This window comes from Portunus trituberculatus, chromosome 49 (genome assembly GCF_017591435.1).
Source record: "Portunus trituberculatus isolate SZX2019 chromosome 49, ASM1759143v1, whole genome shotgun sequence".
NCBI classification, from domain to species: domain Eukaryota; kingdom Metazoa; phylum Arthropoda; class Malacostraca; order Decapoda; family Portunidae; genus Portunus; species Portunus trituberculatus.
Window position 1 is genome coordinate 4,036,404 of NC_059303.1, and position 15,473 is coordinate 4,051,876.

At 35.8% G+C, this 15,473-nt stretch overlaps 1 protein-coding gene across 1 annotated transcript in view; it reads right to left on the minus strand.

Annotated features, from left to right (window-relative positions):
- The window catches only part of LOC123499059 (slowpoke-binding protein-like), a 124,245-nt gene that overhangs the window by 3,838 nt on the left and 104,934 nt on the right, over nucleotides 1-15,473 (minus strand). The window contains 5 exon segments of the mRNA XM_045246653.1: nucleotides 1,453-1,645; nucleotides 6,630-6,704; nucleotides 7,355-7,431; nucleotides 11,256-11,280; nucleotides 11,282-11,376. Coding sequence (XP_045102588.1) covers nucleotides 1,453-1,645; nucleotides 6,630-6,704; nucleotides 7,355-7,431; nucleotides 11,256-11,280; nucleotides 11,282-11,376 — 465 coding nt within the window.

Sequence of the window (15,473 nt, forward strand, 5' to 3'; positions counted from 1 at the left end):
AACACCAGTAAATAAGCATATGTAATCAGTATATGTATATATCTATATGCTTCAGGAAGATTCACTATACAGTAAAACCTTACCAGACTTTATGCTAAAGTGGGTGGGTTATCATGAGCAAAACACATCATAGATTCATCACGCTTTTCTTTATACTACTTGCATAATACGTTGAGCAACTTTAAAGCAGGAACATTCCAAGCTAGTGATAGACAGAGCATCATATTTGCTCACTTTTGAGCCACCCTGCTCACACTACATGATTTGCTGACCTCTTAGCTGATGTCATGGTGGTCTGACTATGCCTAAAGCCATCAAGATCATGGTGATGTCACCTTTAGTTCATTACTTACAGCATTACATTAGCAATAATCTCATTCTTGAATTATTAGCAAAACTGTCCACCTGAAAGTCTAAAAATTCATCTTTAATTTTTTTCTCTGTTTCAGTTTCTTAAAGTAGACCATGCACTAGACAAACTCATACAGCTGGATTTCAGTGTATAATTAGAAGGGAGAGAAATTAATCAAAGCTAATAGCAAATAATTATATCTCAGACCTCAAGTTACAAAAATAGCAGTGCACATTTAGGTGAAAGACTCCATATGCTTCTTATATGACAATGAAAGAAAAAGTAGAGTCCCTAGAATTTCAAAAGGGCCATGTTGCACATATCCATTTAACTAAACAGCTAATCGTAGTGCCAATCTTAGCTGAAGAGAGTGAAGACTGTCACTATAATGCTGGACTTAAAATTTAATCTTAAGAGACGTACAACTAGAATGTTCTAAGCTTTCATATACTGGAGGTTCAGCTCGTAAGGACTTCAATACATATTTGTAAAAATTAGTTTATCTTCAGTTTGTCAGAGTTCAAAACTAGAGAGCAAGGAAAAACAAGTGACAGTACAGTTGATGTATGTTAATGCACCTCTAGATTTCACTACCAAAGCCTTTAATTAAACAAAAACAAATATGCCACTATTAAATGACCAACAACAACAACAATAAAATAATAATAATAATAAATAATAATAATAATAATAATAATAATAATAATAATAACAACAATAAATCAATAATTAGTGTTGTATCTATTGTAATCTATCTAGAGAAGTACCATACGACATCTTTCATGCTAAATAAATATCTTATTTCTTGTTCAGCATGAGGTGCAGCAAACTAAATTGCCAGTTGTTGGCATGTAACCATTCTTTGACTTCAACTATTTAACGATTCCCAGACAGCATTTGGTGAACTGGAGCAAGGTTTTACTGTCGATCTTTTACAATCATATCACTTCTCAAGCAGTGTAGTAGTGGTAGTTTGAGGTCATGATATCAACACAGCTTTACAATATAAACCCTAAGCTACACAAGAACAATGCTCCCTTGCATGGCAGTGTCCCATCTGCCCCCCAGTGCACTGCCCTGCGAGGCGTCTGCTTCCTTACCTCAGGGGACGGGGTGACATCAGAAGCTGGGGAGGAGAGGGCAGCTAGGGAGGCCGAGGGAGTGTTGTAGGCTGAGGATGGGGGGACGCTGTCTTCCCCCACCCCAGCTCCCCCTGCTGAGGCCTCACTGCTGGTGGGAGTGTCTCCTCCCCCTTCACCGCCCGAGGCTGTGCCGCCCCCACGTTTTCCACGCCTGAAACAGCATCACAACATTACACCTGCACCACAGACATGTGTGCGGGGCTGATGATGGAGGGGTTTTGTTGATCAAATTGTAAAAATTTTACTAAAAAAAAAAAAAAAAAAAAAAAAAAAATTGATATAAAAATGCAAAAACAATATACCATGCATGTACTAATGAATATATATGATAAGTTTAAAATCCCAAAAAAATATCTTAGGCAAAAGCATGTACACATTTTCTAAGCATAGTTATTTACACTGTTACTTTGTGCAAATAATAAGCATAAAAGTATGATTTGTGCTTCTCCTAAATCACCTCTTGAGATTTAAAGATTCACATCACATAATATAATACATGTGAAATCTGAATCAACACTACATTTTGGCTACAATATTTCACAAGGTTAAGTAGCTTACAGCACTTAATGTACATCTGGTATATCATTACACATTTATGAAAAGTACCACTTACAGATTCTTGACTACACTGGCTTTCCTACTTTACACTTAATAATGGATGGCAGGGGAAGAGTGGATCTGTAGCCAGTAAGCTTTTAGCTTGGGGATTCCAAGTTCATCATATTTAAAGGTGCAAATACTAATGCTAAAAGTGGTCTACTGATACAGTGCAACCTTTTGGATTAACAAATAATTAACTAATATGTTTAGTACAACTGTATGAGTACAATAGTACCACAATTCCATATAATAAAGGAGAGAATATCACTTTGCTCCCTAATGAATAACACTTAACAAAAACATTAGCCTTCTAACTGTCACAGGTAACCTCCACATGTTAATCTTTCATGTGTTAAGCACTATCAAAACTAATGACACCAGCTGCACAAGAAAACCTGGAAAATAGAAAAGCAAGGAAAAAATATTGAGGGGAGACTAAGCTTGAATGCCAAGTTGTGGATGGAATGCATGTATTATAAGCCTTGCCTAAAACAAGGTGATAGTAAGTGTTACCTGGTAGTGCGAGTCATCGTCTTCCCCCTCACCCTCATACCTACCGGGACAACTCAGGTCAGCCAACCTTCATAGGTTCAGTTTTATCAGTAACGTAAAGTTAAAAGAAATGTGTACTCTGTGTTCACATAAACTGAACTCCTAAAACATAAAGCATCAAAATAAAAGAAGATCTGCTACGATAGTATAGCATTTAGATGACATATGTTGCAATTTTTTTTTTTTTTTAGATGTCACATAAAGTAGCATAGACGGTAATGATGGAATAAGATTCATTGATAGGACAGAATCCTCTGAATTTCTTTATAGATTAATTGCTAAATTCATCTTATGTATAGTTTTATATGTAAAGAAATTAGATTATAAATATATACTTCCTGATGAAATTATTATTAAACTAATTACTATATTTTAATATCTATATGTACATCCAGCTATATATAACATACATACTACAAAATTAGCAAGACGGCTAAATTCACAAAAAAGAAGAAGAAAAAGAAAAAAAAATAGACTACTAGCTCTTTGCAACTCATATGAATAAAGATTTTGTTAGCATCACTAGGTATTCAAGGAAATGGTAAAAGCATTTAAGTCTTCATTGTTTCAGTTCAGATGTTCTGTCTGCCCTCTCATTTTCCTCAACCTTCCATTCCTAACTTCTTCCAGGTATTTCAAAACTTTCCTATCATTTCGTAGAGCTCTATAATTTTCATTTATTTTTTTTTTTTTATGTCATTGTCCAATACTTGAAGAGTATTGGAAGTGCTGTTCAACTTCCACCCATTAGAGGTGCTGTCAATTTTATTTACAGTAGTACTCATATTAGGGCCCATATCACCACCCAAGTGCATCTTTGGTGTAACCACCTAGAACCTGGGTATCATGGTGATATGTAGGTAACTTTAAACCACTCGACAAATGGCAAAGTATCAAGGCGATAAGTGGTGGGATTCGAACCTACGCGTGAGCGTCTGCCCGATCCCATGCTCACTACCTTATCCACTATGCCACCGCCTCCCTATTGACTTCCACAAGCTGAGAACAAAGTCACAGTTCATCAAATTAAATAAATAATCCCATCAGCTGATGTTTGCTGCATTCTTACTATCAGTTTTACTTTAAGGCAGGGGTTCTCAAAGTCGGGTACACATACTCCCAAGGGTAATTGAGAAGAATATTAAGGGTACATGGCAGGTTTCTCAAAATACTTAAGTTTTTAATGACTGCAAACCTGTTTGTAGTATTCAAAGTGGCCTACATGTGCTAGGCCAGATGTGTCCTCCACTAGAACCAGGATATGTTAGCAAAATTAACAAGGAAACTCTTGGAGTTGTCACTAGAGAGAAAGCTCTCTTGGATTACAGGTGCCACACAACCTTGCAAACCAATAATATTTATTTCTCATTATTTTTATATGCTATCCACACATGCAGTGATTTACCTATCACTGTTACTAGTTACAAGTTGCAACTAGCTGCAAGCAGCACTAATTGACTGCCACTATGATCGAAAACTGTCTGATATAGTTCCATTTTGGTAAATGTATTGCAAGGAATATACAAGATAATACAGAATCTTTAATGTATTGCATGCTAGCAGCCAATCACATTGTGTTTCTATGTGAAGTACTAGTTCCTGTTGATATTACCTCATAGTGACATACTCATATTAATTGAAAATTTTGTCTGCTCCATATATATAACACAATTTAAACTTTCTAAACTAATTCAATAAACCATACATTTGAGGCATTCAAAATAGCAGTGACATAAGTGCCATCCTGGATGATTTTGAGGTTTGTATAGGATTTTATTCGTCTTGCCTTTAGCTTTCTGAATCTGCAATGTCCAAGTCAAAATTTGGTCTGCAACATGGTCAAAATTGCCATTCTTTGGAGGGGTAAGCACAGCCGTGTGGCCGTCAACATAAAAAACCTCTCGCGCTCACTCAATAATGACGTATTTACTCGGGCAGGCAATGGGAGGCCTGCATTTTCACCCTGGTGTGTCTCAGCAAGCTGTGGTATAGCACTATCTTCTTCCTATTGTGTTTGGCTCGCATCTGTGTCGTAGAAGTATTACGGCAACAAGGGTGAAATTCCGCTAGTAGTGAAGGCATTAACCCGTAAGAGGTCAACCACGTACATGTACGTTCACCCCTTTCTTGGTTTCCATGCGTTTGAAATTCCCTCCAGCTTCAATATTAATTTTTTTGAAGTGTCTAGCACATATCAGCACAGTTTTCCGCCATTCGGACATAGGTTAGTCATCCCCCTCTCCCACCCCTCCCTGCCGCCTTGCCTTAGTGTGACCCAAAAATAACGGAGCGACATTTGGTATTACTGTCATGAATGTGATGTAGCTCTATGCATTGAGCCTTGTTTTGAAGAATATCACACCCTGCTGCAATACTAAAAAGCTTAGATACTGAAAGAAAAAATAATAAACAATATTTTGTGGTAAACTAAGCAAATTATTTTTTACATTATATTTACAGTATTTACAAATATTTTTTTGTATTTTTCATTTCATAAAACATGGGTTAATTTATGAATATGTAACCATTATGCACATGTCTCGTAGGAGAAAAATATCGATAAAATGATTAAAAAAAGCCTCATTCAGAAGTTGTCTGGCAGCATCACTGAGCGAGGTAAATTTAAAGCTCCAGCTGGACATAAAAAAATGGCAATTTTGAACTTTAACTCTTATTTTTACTTTTCTATGCCCATTTTGAGTTATATGGAATAAAAAAAGAAAGTGGAATTTTTGGTGACCTGGATGAGTATTCGGAGGTAAATCAGTGCTGACCTCTTATGGGTTAATTGGCCGTATCAGCATCACATTAGTGACCGCACAGTGAATTTTACACAAAAGTATTTCCACCTGGGACGCTCAACGACCAATGGGGAAGCAGGGATACGGTGATGTGACTGACGACAGCCAATGAGAGCCCGCCATTGTCTCCCCTCACTCTCCCTCTGGCCTTACCTTCAGTCTTCCAACATCAACCCACAGTTAATGAGCAACTTCAGAACGTAATTACATTTTGCTTACAATGGTTGCAAAGCCCTGTTATAGAGCTTCATTTTGCAAAAAAAATAAAAACTAGAGCTTTCTACCTCATCTCAGTAAAAGTTATTGCGTTCTGAATGTTGCAAAACTTTAACTGTTTTTCTCCATTTTTTATTTTTTGGCACTTACTTCACTACTATTCTGAAGGCCTCATTAATTTTTACCCCTCCTAACACTGCATTGTGGGGTAAGGGATACGTGACCAATATTGAAAGACTACAAGTGGTACATAAGATTAAAAAGGTTGAGAACCCCTGCTTTAAGGAATACATCAATAGTGAGAACCATGTGAAGATGGGCATAAGGTGGCAATATTACCTTTGATCAGGATATCTCTAGTTGCTAGATTTTCTTTCCAATACCCAATGGGCAGTAATGTTTCTTTCAATACAGCACCTTAAATTAATCTTGTAGATTATGAGAATATCACTCCACAAAACATACTCTTAATGAGTCATGAAACCTATACAATATTCTGTATGTACTCATAAAAAAAAATACTAAAGTAATAAATAAAGCAGTGAAGTATGTAATTCTGCTTAAAAACCCAGTTACAGTGCAATTCAAATAACAGTTAACATTATTGTTTCAGAGTTTTGACCTTTTTTTTTCAATTATATACAGAGTGATTTACTTATGCAATTGCAGCTTTAAAATAGTGTAGTGGTATCATGTGTAAATGGCAGCACTGTTGGGAATCACTGCAAAAGAAACAAATAAGTGAATTTAACTGTTGAAAATGTATGTACTGTATAACTGATACAATTTAAGTTATGTTCTACTCTAATCTCACAATGGTTTAATCTACTGGAATACCATTTACATTTTCATTACTTAAGATGGTGTGGAATGATCTGGTCAATGCTCAGTACTGGGGAGGTATAATGCTACAGGTGGAGAATGTGACTTCGAGGGGCTTAGCACAGATTACAAGCGTGTCAATACCTTGGGTCCCGGCGGTAGTACTCATCGCCTTCAAAAGTGTCCCCACGGCTTAGTGAGCGAGTCCGCCGCTGAACACTAATTGAAAAATGTCACTAAGGAGAGGCAATCATAGAACCTACTTTTTCTTATTGTTTGGACTTATTTATGTAAAAGAATAAATCATGTATTCAAGCTAATAAAATCATAATGTTATAGTTCTATACAGTAAGATTCTAAGCTGGATCTTTTGATATTCAAAACAATAAAATTGTACATGTGTTGCTGTGGCATTAGGAAAGTAAAGAACCGCTTTACTATCAGAAAGAGACTGGCAAGGAAAATATGGCTCACTCTTCTAAAAGCACTCTGTAGTATGTCAGTAGTATATCAATTTAATTTGGGAAAAGCCTGTAGCAAATAGTAAAAAAAAAATATGAGAAAAATATAGTGTTTCTGTGACTGGGAAAGACTAAGAAGTACAAATGGTAGTGATGGTATATGCAGTGGTGAAGAAAAAGAACTATATGTGTAAAACAATCTGGAATAAAGTTGTCTGAGACTAGTAATCATATCATCCTAAGAGGAGCATGTTGTCTGGCATTTTCTCAGGCCTAGTATGGTCTTAGAGGAAGGGACTGTTTGACAAAATAAGATCCAACTTAGTGAATTTACTGTATTGAGAAAATTAACTAAGTAGTACATGTTGAATATGCAGGAAAATGAAGAAGTTATCTTAGAACACTCACCTTCTCTGTTTTTGGAATCTTCTGACTTCCTTGAGGATGTTCCTTATCATTGGTGAGTACCGAATCTGGAACTGTGACTGTGGGGAAGGACGAATAAAAACTTGCATTACAAATCAACAAAGAGTAAAACTTCAATATTGCATCATATCAACACATGGTGTGTATGTGTGTGTCTGTGTATCAAACTGATTCCCTTAGTGGGAGTGCTGCTACATTTTTTTCTGGTGCAAGTAATGTGTATTGCAAAACAGTAGAATATGATAAACATAAAAGCATTTCATTATGTACTACATCACTGGCAAAAAGACAAAACTTTCACACTTACGTATTTCTATCAAATCACATTTCTTTTCAAATTTCTTGTATAGTCATCTACTCATCTCACAACAACTCTTACAAAAAAGCTAATTGCAATCTGTAATTGCAACTGAAAGCTGGAAGCCAGCAAATGAAAGACTAGGCAAGTTTCTTCCAGTTCAGTTTAGTGAGCAACAAAGTTGCATATTTAATATTGGTTTTAGATTTATATGTACGTACACTAGAATAAAGTCATATTGCTGGAAAAATGATGCTCTCTTCCTTTATGAACAAAGAAACAAATAAACCATGGAAATTTCTTTGATGAACCTTGAAGCAGCAACAGTTATTTGCAAGATTACCCTAATTATGTCACGGAGTGAAATAAATCTGTTTTTCCAGAAGAACCAAGCATGTTATTTGAAAGATGCTGTAAAATAAGAGAGAGTCTGTAATTTTCTGTATAATAAACTCAATAATTTTCTTTCATCTCAAGGAAAAGCTACACATGATACAATACCTATAAGCAGATGTATGTATTAAATAAACTATAATAAAGCTTCATGTGATTGTATAAAACATTTGCTAACAGAACTGTTCTCATCCTTTTTTTTTTTTTTTCCATATTTAAGATAATAATCATAAAACATGTATCAATTCTACGCTACTACATATTATATATTTTATTACCAGTAATGGGGTCTAGCATAAAAATCTGTTATATTCTTTTACTAGAATTTCTTTTCTATATTCTTCATTGATGTGTTAAGGAGAAAAATGTTCTAAAAAAAAAAATACAATAAATAATGAAAAGATATTTGCCACATGAGCTACAAAACTAATGCAAAATTACAATGCTTTCTTAAGAGCAACATCAAGTGATATACAAATAGTACACAGGTGTCTACACATTAGAAATGTTAGTGATGAATGTTCTACAGCTAACTCAGAACACTACACAGAAACACTCACCTTGTGTTACTCAAAGGAAAGATTAAGAAACAAAAGAAACAACAATAAGAATAACTGAATTTACAGCAGTTTGAAAACTATTTATGCACTTGTAAAACATATATTTCAAAACAGTGAAATGAATTTTAGATCTGAAACTATTTTCTTATTTATGGTCAAGCAAACTGATGTAAATGGAACCAAGACTTTACCATCAAAGCCACTGTAAGCTTTAAGAGAAAACAATAATTTTCCAAATCAGGATTTTATGAAACAATGGAACAAAACCCTGGGAGTGGTTAAGTTAAACGAAATACAGGGAATGTATACTAAACTTAAACAATACACCAGCTTAATAAGGAAAGTTTGGTTTACTGATAAAACCTGTCTATTAGGGAAGTCTGGACAAAAGAGGACATATAAGACAATATTTTCAGGATTGATAATGACAGGCATTACAAGGAAGATCAAAATCATTATCATGCACAATATTGAGAAATCTCAAATACAATATATAGTATATGCCAGCTTGCATGGTGCCTGATTATGTAAATATATAACAAATTTTGTTAAGAAAATTAGTACTTTATTTTGAAGTGATTTAGCTATACACATGTTGAACTTGTTCAGAGGAATAAAAAACTCAACAGAGGCTCATTAAGATCATGAAGATGGGAAAAAAATATCTGAAAACACAATAAAACAACAATTATAAATGTATGTCATCTTAGGTACGGAATACAATGTGGTCATCCATGGCCAGGCAGTAAAATGACCTTAAAAGTGCTACAAAATTTGATTTAATTCACCAGTAACTTAAAGGTAGCATTCAACCTCTGTATAAACTGTGACTTCTTCTGGGGGGGTTTCAGTGAACTGGAAAATGGCCTTGCAAACTGATATATATATATATATATATATATATATATATATATATATATATATATATATATATATATATATATATATATATATATATATATATATATGTACATGAAAGATAAAGGCATGTGCATACTTGAGGCTAAATCAACTTCAAAACTGGTCTAAATGTAAAGGACATACCTCTTTAAATTAATGGTCTGATTTAAGTAGAGGTATATATTATGAATATGTATATGATATAGTGTAATTAAAATCTATCTTACACACATAAAAGAGAACATTACCAATATCTAAATTTAATTTCTAATATGTAATACTGCATGTAAAGTTTGAAATGATGATTAATCTAACTATTGCATCTGAAATGTATGTCTTGTAATGTTAAATCTAAAGTTCATTAAAAAGGAAAGTAAAGTAGTATCAAACAAATGAGCAGTGTATTGTAGTGTGCTCATATGTGGTCAGAGTGAAATGAAAAATGTCAGTAAAATGTATAACAAGAGTCATGTTATCTTGTCTTTAAATTTGGGAATCAAGAAGCAGTATTATTTGCCATACAATTCCATGGAAAGCTAAAGATATAAATAATATTGAGATGTATGTGATTGTTTTGTGTTACATTGCTGTGCATGTGTGTTCACTAATAGAGTTAGTTTACTAGTAAATTACATGAGGAAATACACAAAGTGCACGTGATAAGTACTCAGTACGTACATGATGTGAGCCAAACTTTCAAAATTTTATTTTGGAACTAAGAATACATATACTATAAGTTTACCTAAGTATATGCAAAGCACAGTGATACCATCACATGTTTGTTCACTAACTTTCCAGAGTGTCAGAAATAACTGAGACTTTGGGATATTCCACACTTTATTTTACCTTTTCTTTTTTTAATTCTATGCGTCCATTCGGGGTGACCCTGCTGGGGTTTATATAATTTTTTTTTATTTTCCCCTGTCCTTGCATAAAATTTCCATAATGATAATACTAATAATAATGATAATAATAATAATAATAATGATAATAATGATAATAATAATAATAATAACAATAATAATGATAATACGTATAATAATATTCTTGTGTCGTGGAGTGTGAGTCCTTGTAACATGTTATTAAAAATGTTTTTGAGTGATGAATTATACTGAAAAATTCTTTTGAGAAACTCTTTCCTTTCTAAACTTTAATTTTTCTGAAATAAGTCATTCCTCTTAACAGACCCATGAAAGTACATTTTTAAGCAGTGATTGACGTCCAATGTTTACAAAAGTTATCTCTTTGCATGTCAACCTAAGAATGCACATGCAGCACCAAGCAAGATGGAAACACTACACAACAACAGTCTAACTTTACCTAGAAGGAAAGGCTTATAAAAAATATATAGTACATAGGTATATAATCACCCAATATGAAAAACAAATTACATTAACTACAAATATAAATCTACATGGAATGCAAAAGAAGCATTAGAGTTGTCAAAATATCTTATATAATCAAGCACTCACAAAAAAAGTTCCTTCATCATAAACATAAAATGAAGTAAACTTCTAGACACATAAATTTCATATACATAATTCATTAACTCTGAAAAGAGAAAATGACAATGATTATACACTTACACCTAAACAAGAATAAAGGGAAAGGGGTGGTGGGCTTTACTAGGGCTACATAGGGTGATTTACTTTATAGTAAATGCTTGCCAATTGTAGGAGGGTAAGCTAGGGTCAGCTGGAGCCTGAAGTCTATAATATTGGTACAAGCTCACCGGGAGAGGAGCTGCCCGCATTTCTCAGATCCAGGTTACGGAAGAAGTCAAGGCAGAGGATTTCTTCAATGCTGGGGTACTGGTCTCCATTACCAAAGATGTACTCCAGCACCTGCACCACCTGTCAACCCACCAGTCTCATCAGTGGTGGTGCAACAGTTACCATGGTGTGTGCTGAATAGACGTTACTTAGTGCTGATTAACATATATGATTTATTTTCTACAAACATTTTTCATTTCAGTATGATTGAATCTTTTATATTGAGTTCTGATAAGTTACTTGATGCTATATGTGCACATGTCTGTATTAATATTTTGAGTGAGATTACTTGACTTCTCATGCACTATGTACAAAAAGACTAAGATGCATAAAAGTATATACCTATCCCACATTTATCTCGCGAAACTGGTGCCTGAAAATGCAAGATAACAAGAAAAGAATAAATGGGAAATAAATGAACAGGTCCACCAACCCAAAAGGGGGGCTACTATACACCCCACTTCAGAGCCCCACCTTGGTATATTTCTTACACTACATCAACATTTTCCTGGGGTGTCTACTGCTAGATTTTGCCCTTTCATTGTGTCGATGTAGAGTCAGCTTCTTACATGATGAAGCAATTTTACTACCAATAATTCTAACTTAAAAGTGACATTCATCATGATTTTTTTCTTTTTTTTTGTCATGGTAGCTGTCATTGGCTAAAGCTAAGCTGCCTGACATGTATCATAAATCTGCCTTCTTTCTCTTCCCTTCGACACCCCTCTCCCTGTACTTTCCTTCCCCCATGCTTCTCAAAGATATACTTCTATTCTCTTTCTCTTTCTCTCTCTCTCTCTCTCTCTCTCTCTCTCTCTCTCTCTCTCTCTCTCTCTCTCTCTCTCACACACACACACACACACACACACACACACACACACACACACACACACACACACACACGTACACAGAAACACATAAGGAAACTAGAGAAAGTACAGAGGGCTCAGTCCTATGAGCTCTGAGCTCACTCCGTAATGGGGACGACTGGCTGGGTGACTAGCAGGCGACCCAGGTGAACTACACACACACACACACACACCAAAATGTTTTATAAATTCATAAATGGAAAATTAAATAAAAGGGAGGCAACAGAAAAGTAAAAGTTGGGGAAGAAGTATATGAGGATGCTAGAGATATAGCTGAAATATTGAACAACAACTTTTGCAAAGTGTTTACAAAGGAGGAGCATTTTACAGGAGAAAGGCCTACGGAAATAAAGCAAATGCATGACATCATGGTTACTAAAGAAGATATAAGGAAAATTATAAGTAACTTGAATATTAATAAATCAATGGGGCCTGATGGCATATCTGGGAGGTTGCTGAAAGAATGTAAAGATCAATTGTTGAACCCCATATTTGATATTGTGGAAACCTCCATACGAACAGGAATAGTCCCGAAAGAGTGGAAAAGAGCTGACATTATAAGAATGCCTATATATAAGAATGGAAGTAGAATGGAACCGTTAAATTACAGACCAGTATCGTTGACTAGTATATTGTGCAAGGTATGTGAAGAAGTAATTAAAGCAAAGTGGAGTGAGTATCTAGAAAGTGAAAACATCCTGAGTGAAAGGCAGTTTGGTTTCAGAATAGGAAGATCGTGCATATCCAATTTATTATGTTTTTATTCAAGAGTGACTAACATACTACAACATAGAGGTGGATGGGTGGATGCTATTTACCTGGACTTGAGAAAGGCCTTTGATAAAGTGCTACACAAAAGACTGATGTGGAAACTAAAGAAGATTGGAAAAGTAAGTGATAAACTAGCAAAATGGATGGAAAATTACTTAGTGGAAAGAGAAATGCGAACAGTGGTGAAAGGAAAGAAGTCAGAGTGGAAAAAGGTAACCAGTGGAGTTCCACAAGGGTCAGTGCTGGGTCCCATCATGTTTTTTATTTATGTTAATGATATGCCAGTAGGAATAGACAGTTACATGAATATGTTCGTGGACGATACTAAAATTATGAGGAGAGTTAAGAATGTGGAAGATTGTAACAAGTTACAGGAAGATCTTGATAAAATATATGAGTGGAGTAAAGACTGGCAGATGGAATTTAATATAAACAAGAGCCATGTTATGAAAATGGGAAGTAGATACAGACCAAACAGGGATTACAGGCTGGGTGATGAGAAAATTAAAGAGACCAATGAGGAGAAAGACTTAGGAGTAACGTGCAAAATACTCTGTCACCGGAGAAACACATTAACAAGATATTTGGGAAAACATATAATATGCTTCAAAATATTGGTCTTCCATTCCACTACCTAGATGAAGGAATGATGAAGAAGATACTATGCACTTTAATAAGACCCCAGTTAGAATATGCAGCTTGTGTCTGGTCACCACACATGAAGAAAAATGTGAAGAAGGTGGAAAGGGTACAGAGGCTGGCAACAAGGATTGTACCAGGATTCAAGGAGTTAAACTATGAGGAAAGACCGAGGGAGCTGGGGCTGACCACATTAGAAGAGAGAAGAACAAGGGTGACATGATAACTATGTATAAATTGGTGAACAAGATTGACATATTGGACAGAGAATTGATAAAGGTGACCACAAGTAATCATCTCCAAGAACATGGAAAAAAACTAATAAAAGACATCTGTTTAAATGACGTGAGAAAATACAGTTTCCCGCATCGTAGTATTGATAAGTGGAATAAACTGACAGTGATGTCGTTGACGCGGTGTGTGTCAATCAGATGAAAGAGAGATATGACAGGAGTAGACAAGGAGACAGGACACAGAGAGCTTAGCTCGAGCCCTGTAATACACAAATAGGTAAATACAAATAGGTAAATACACACACACACACACACACACACACACACACACACACACACACACACACACACACACACACACACACTAGGTGGGAGTTAACTTTGTGGGTATGTAGTGTTGACACCACATCACCACACCACCATCATCATCACCATTGCATCACCATGGTGGTGCTATCAAACACAATCACCAGATACCATCACATATCACAGCATCACCACACCACCACCATCACCACCACACACCATATCACATCATGCATCCTTCGTACCCCAACCAGCCCAGCCCTGGTGAGCACCCGCCAAGCCCTTAATTGCTAGCACAACCACCAACACGAGTATTTGGCATTGTTAGTACCTGTGCAGACGGACAAAGATTCGTATCTCCAAGTCGCTGGTGATCCCTGTCTTACTCTACGGTTGTGAGACATGGACACTGAACACTGAGCTGAAGAGGCGATTTGATGTCTTTGGTACTAGATGCCTTCGCATGATCATGGGATACCACTGGTATGACATTGTGTCAAATCAGTGATTACTCCGTAAGAATGATTCGAGGCCGATTACCAGCATAGTCCGTCAACGCCAACTGCGACTATATGGGCATGTGGCACGCTACCCGGAAGCTGACCCTGCACATCAGGTTGTCTCCGAAAGGGATAACCCAGCATGGAGGAGGCCAAGGGGATGTCCACAGAACGCATGGCTGTGGCAAGTCGATGCCTCCTGCTGGGAGCTACTTGGCATGGGAAGGGAGCCTGCATGGAGACTTGCGAGGTGTGACCTCCTGGAGTGGCACCATAGGGTAGGCGATGCGCCCCCACGCTGTATGTCCCCCATGATTGATTGATTGATATAAGACTTTAAATATATGAGAAACATGACTAAAGTGTAATGATATCCAATAACATCAAGTCTAAGTATTCATATTTTCAAGTTTAATATTTTCATAATGTCAAGAACAAAACAAATTTTTTTTTATATGACAAGGAATGTTTTTTTTTCTTTTATTTACCTTGAAAGTAGATTTCTTTGTATTCAGAAAACGTAATATATAATTTGGCTGTGATCTTTTTACCATTTTGGTGTGTTTGTGGTACCGTTAGTGAGAAATACAGGAGGTTCATTGGATTCACTGGACTTCGCTATGTAAACACTGAATTCGGTAATGTTATTATATGGTGATTATTGGTTTAAGTATTTGTTGTGTCTAAAACTGTAGTGTATTCCAGCCTTAGTGTCTTCTTTCCTCTCGCAATATTTAAAATGAATTTCGTACGTAAATATTGGGCCACAGAGCCACATCACTGGTGCCATCCTGCCAGGTCAGTGCATCAATGTTTATCTACACTTCCTTGTGTTTTCAGATCCAAAGAGTGAAGCAAAA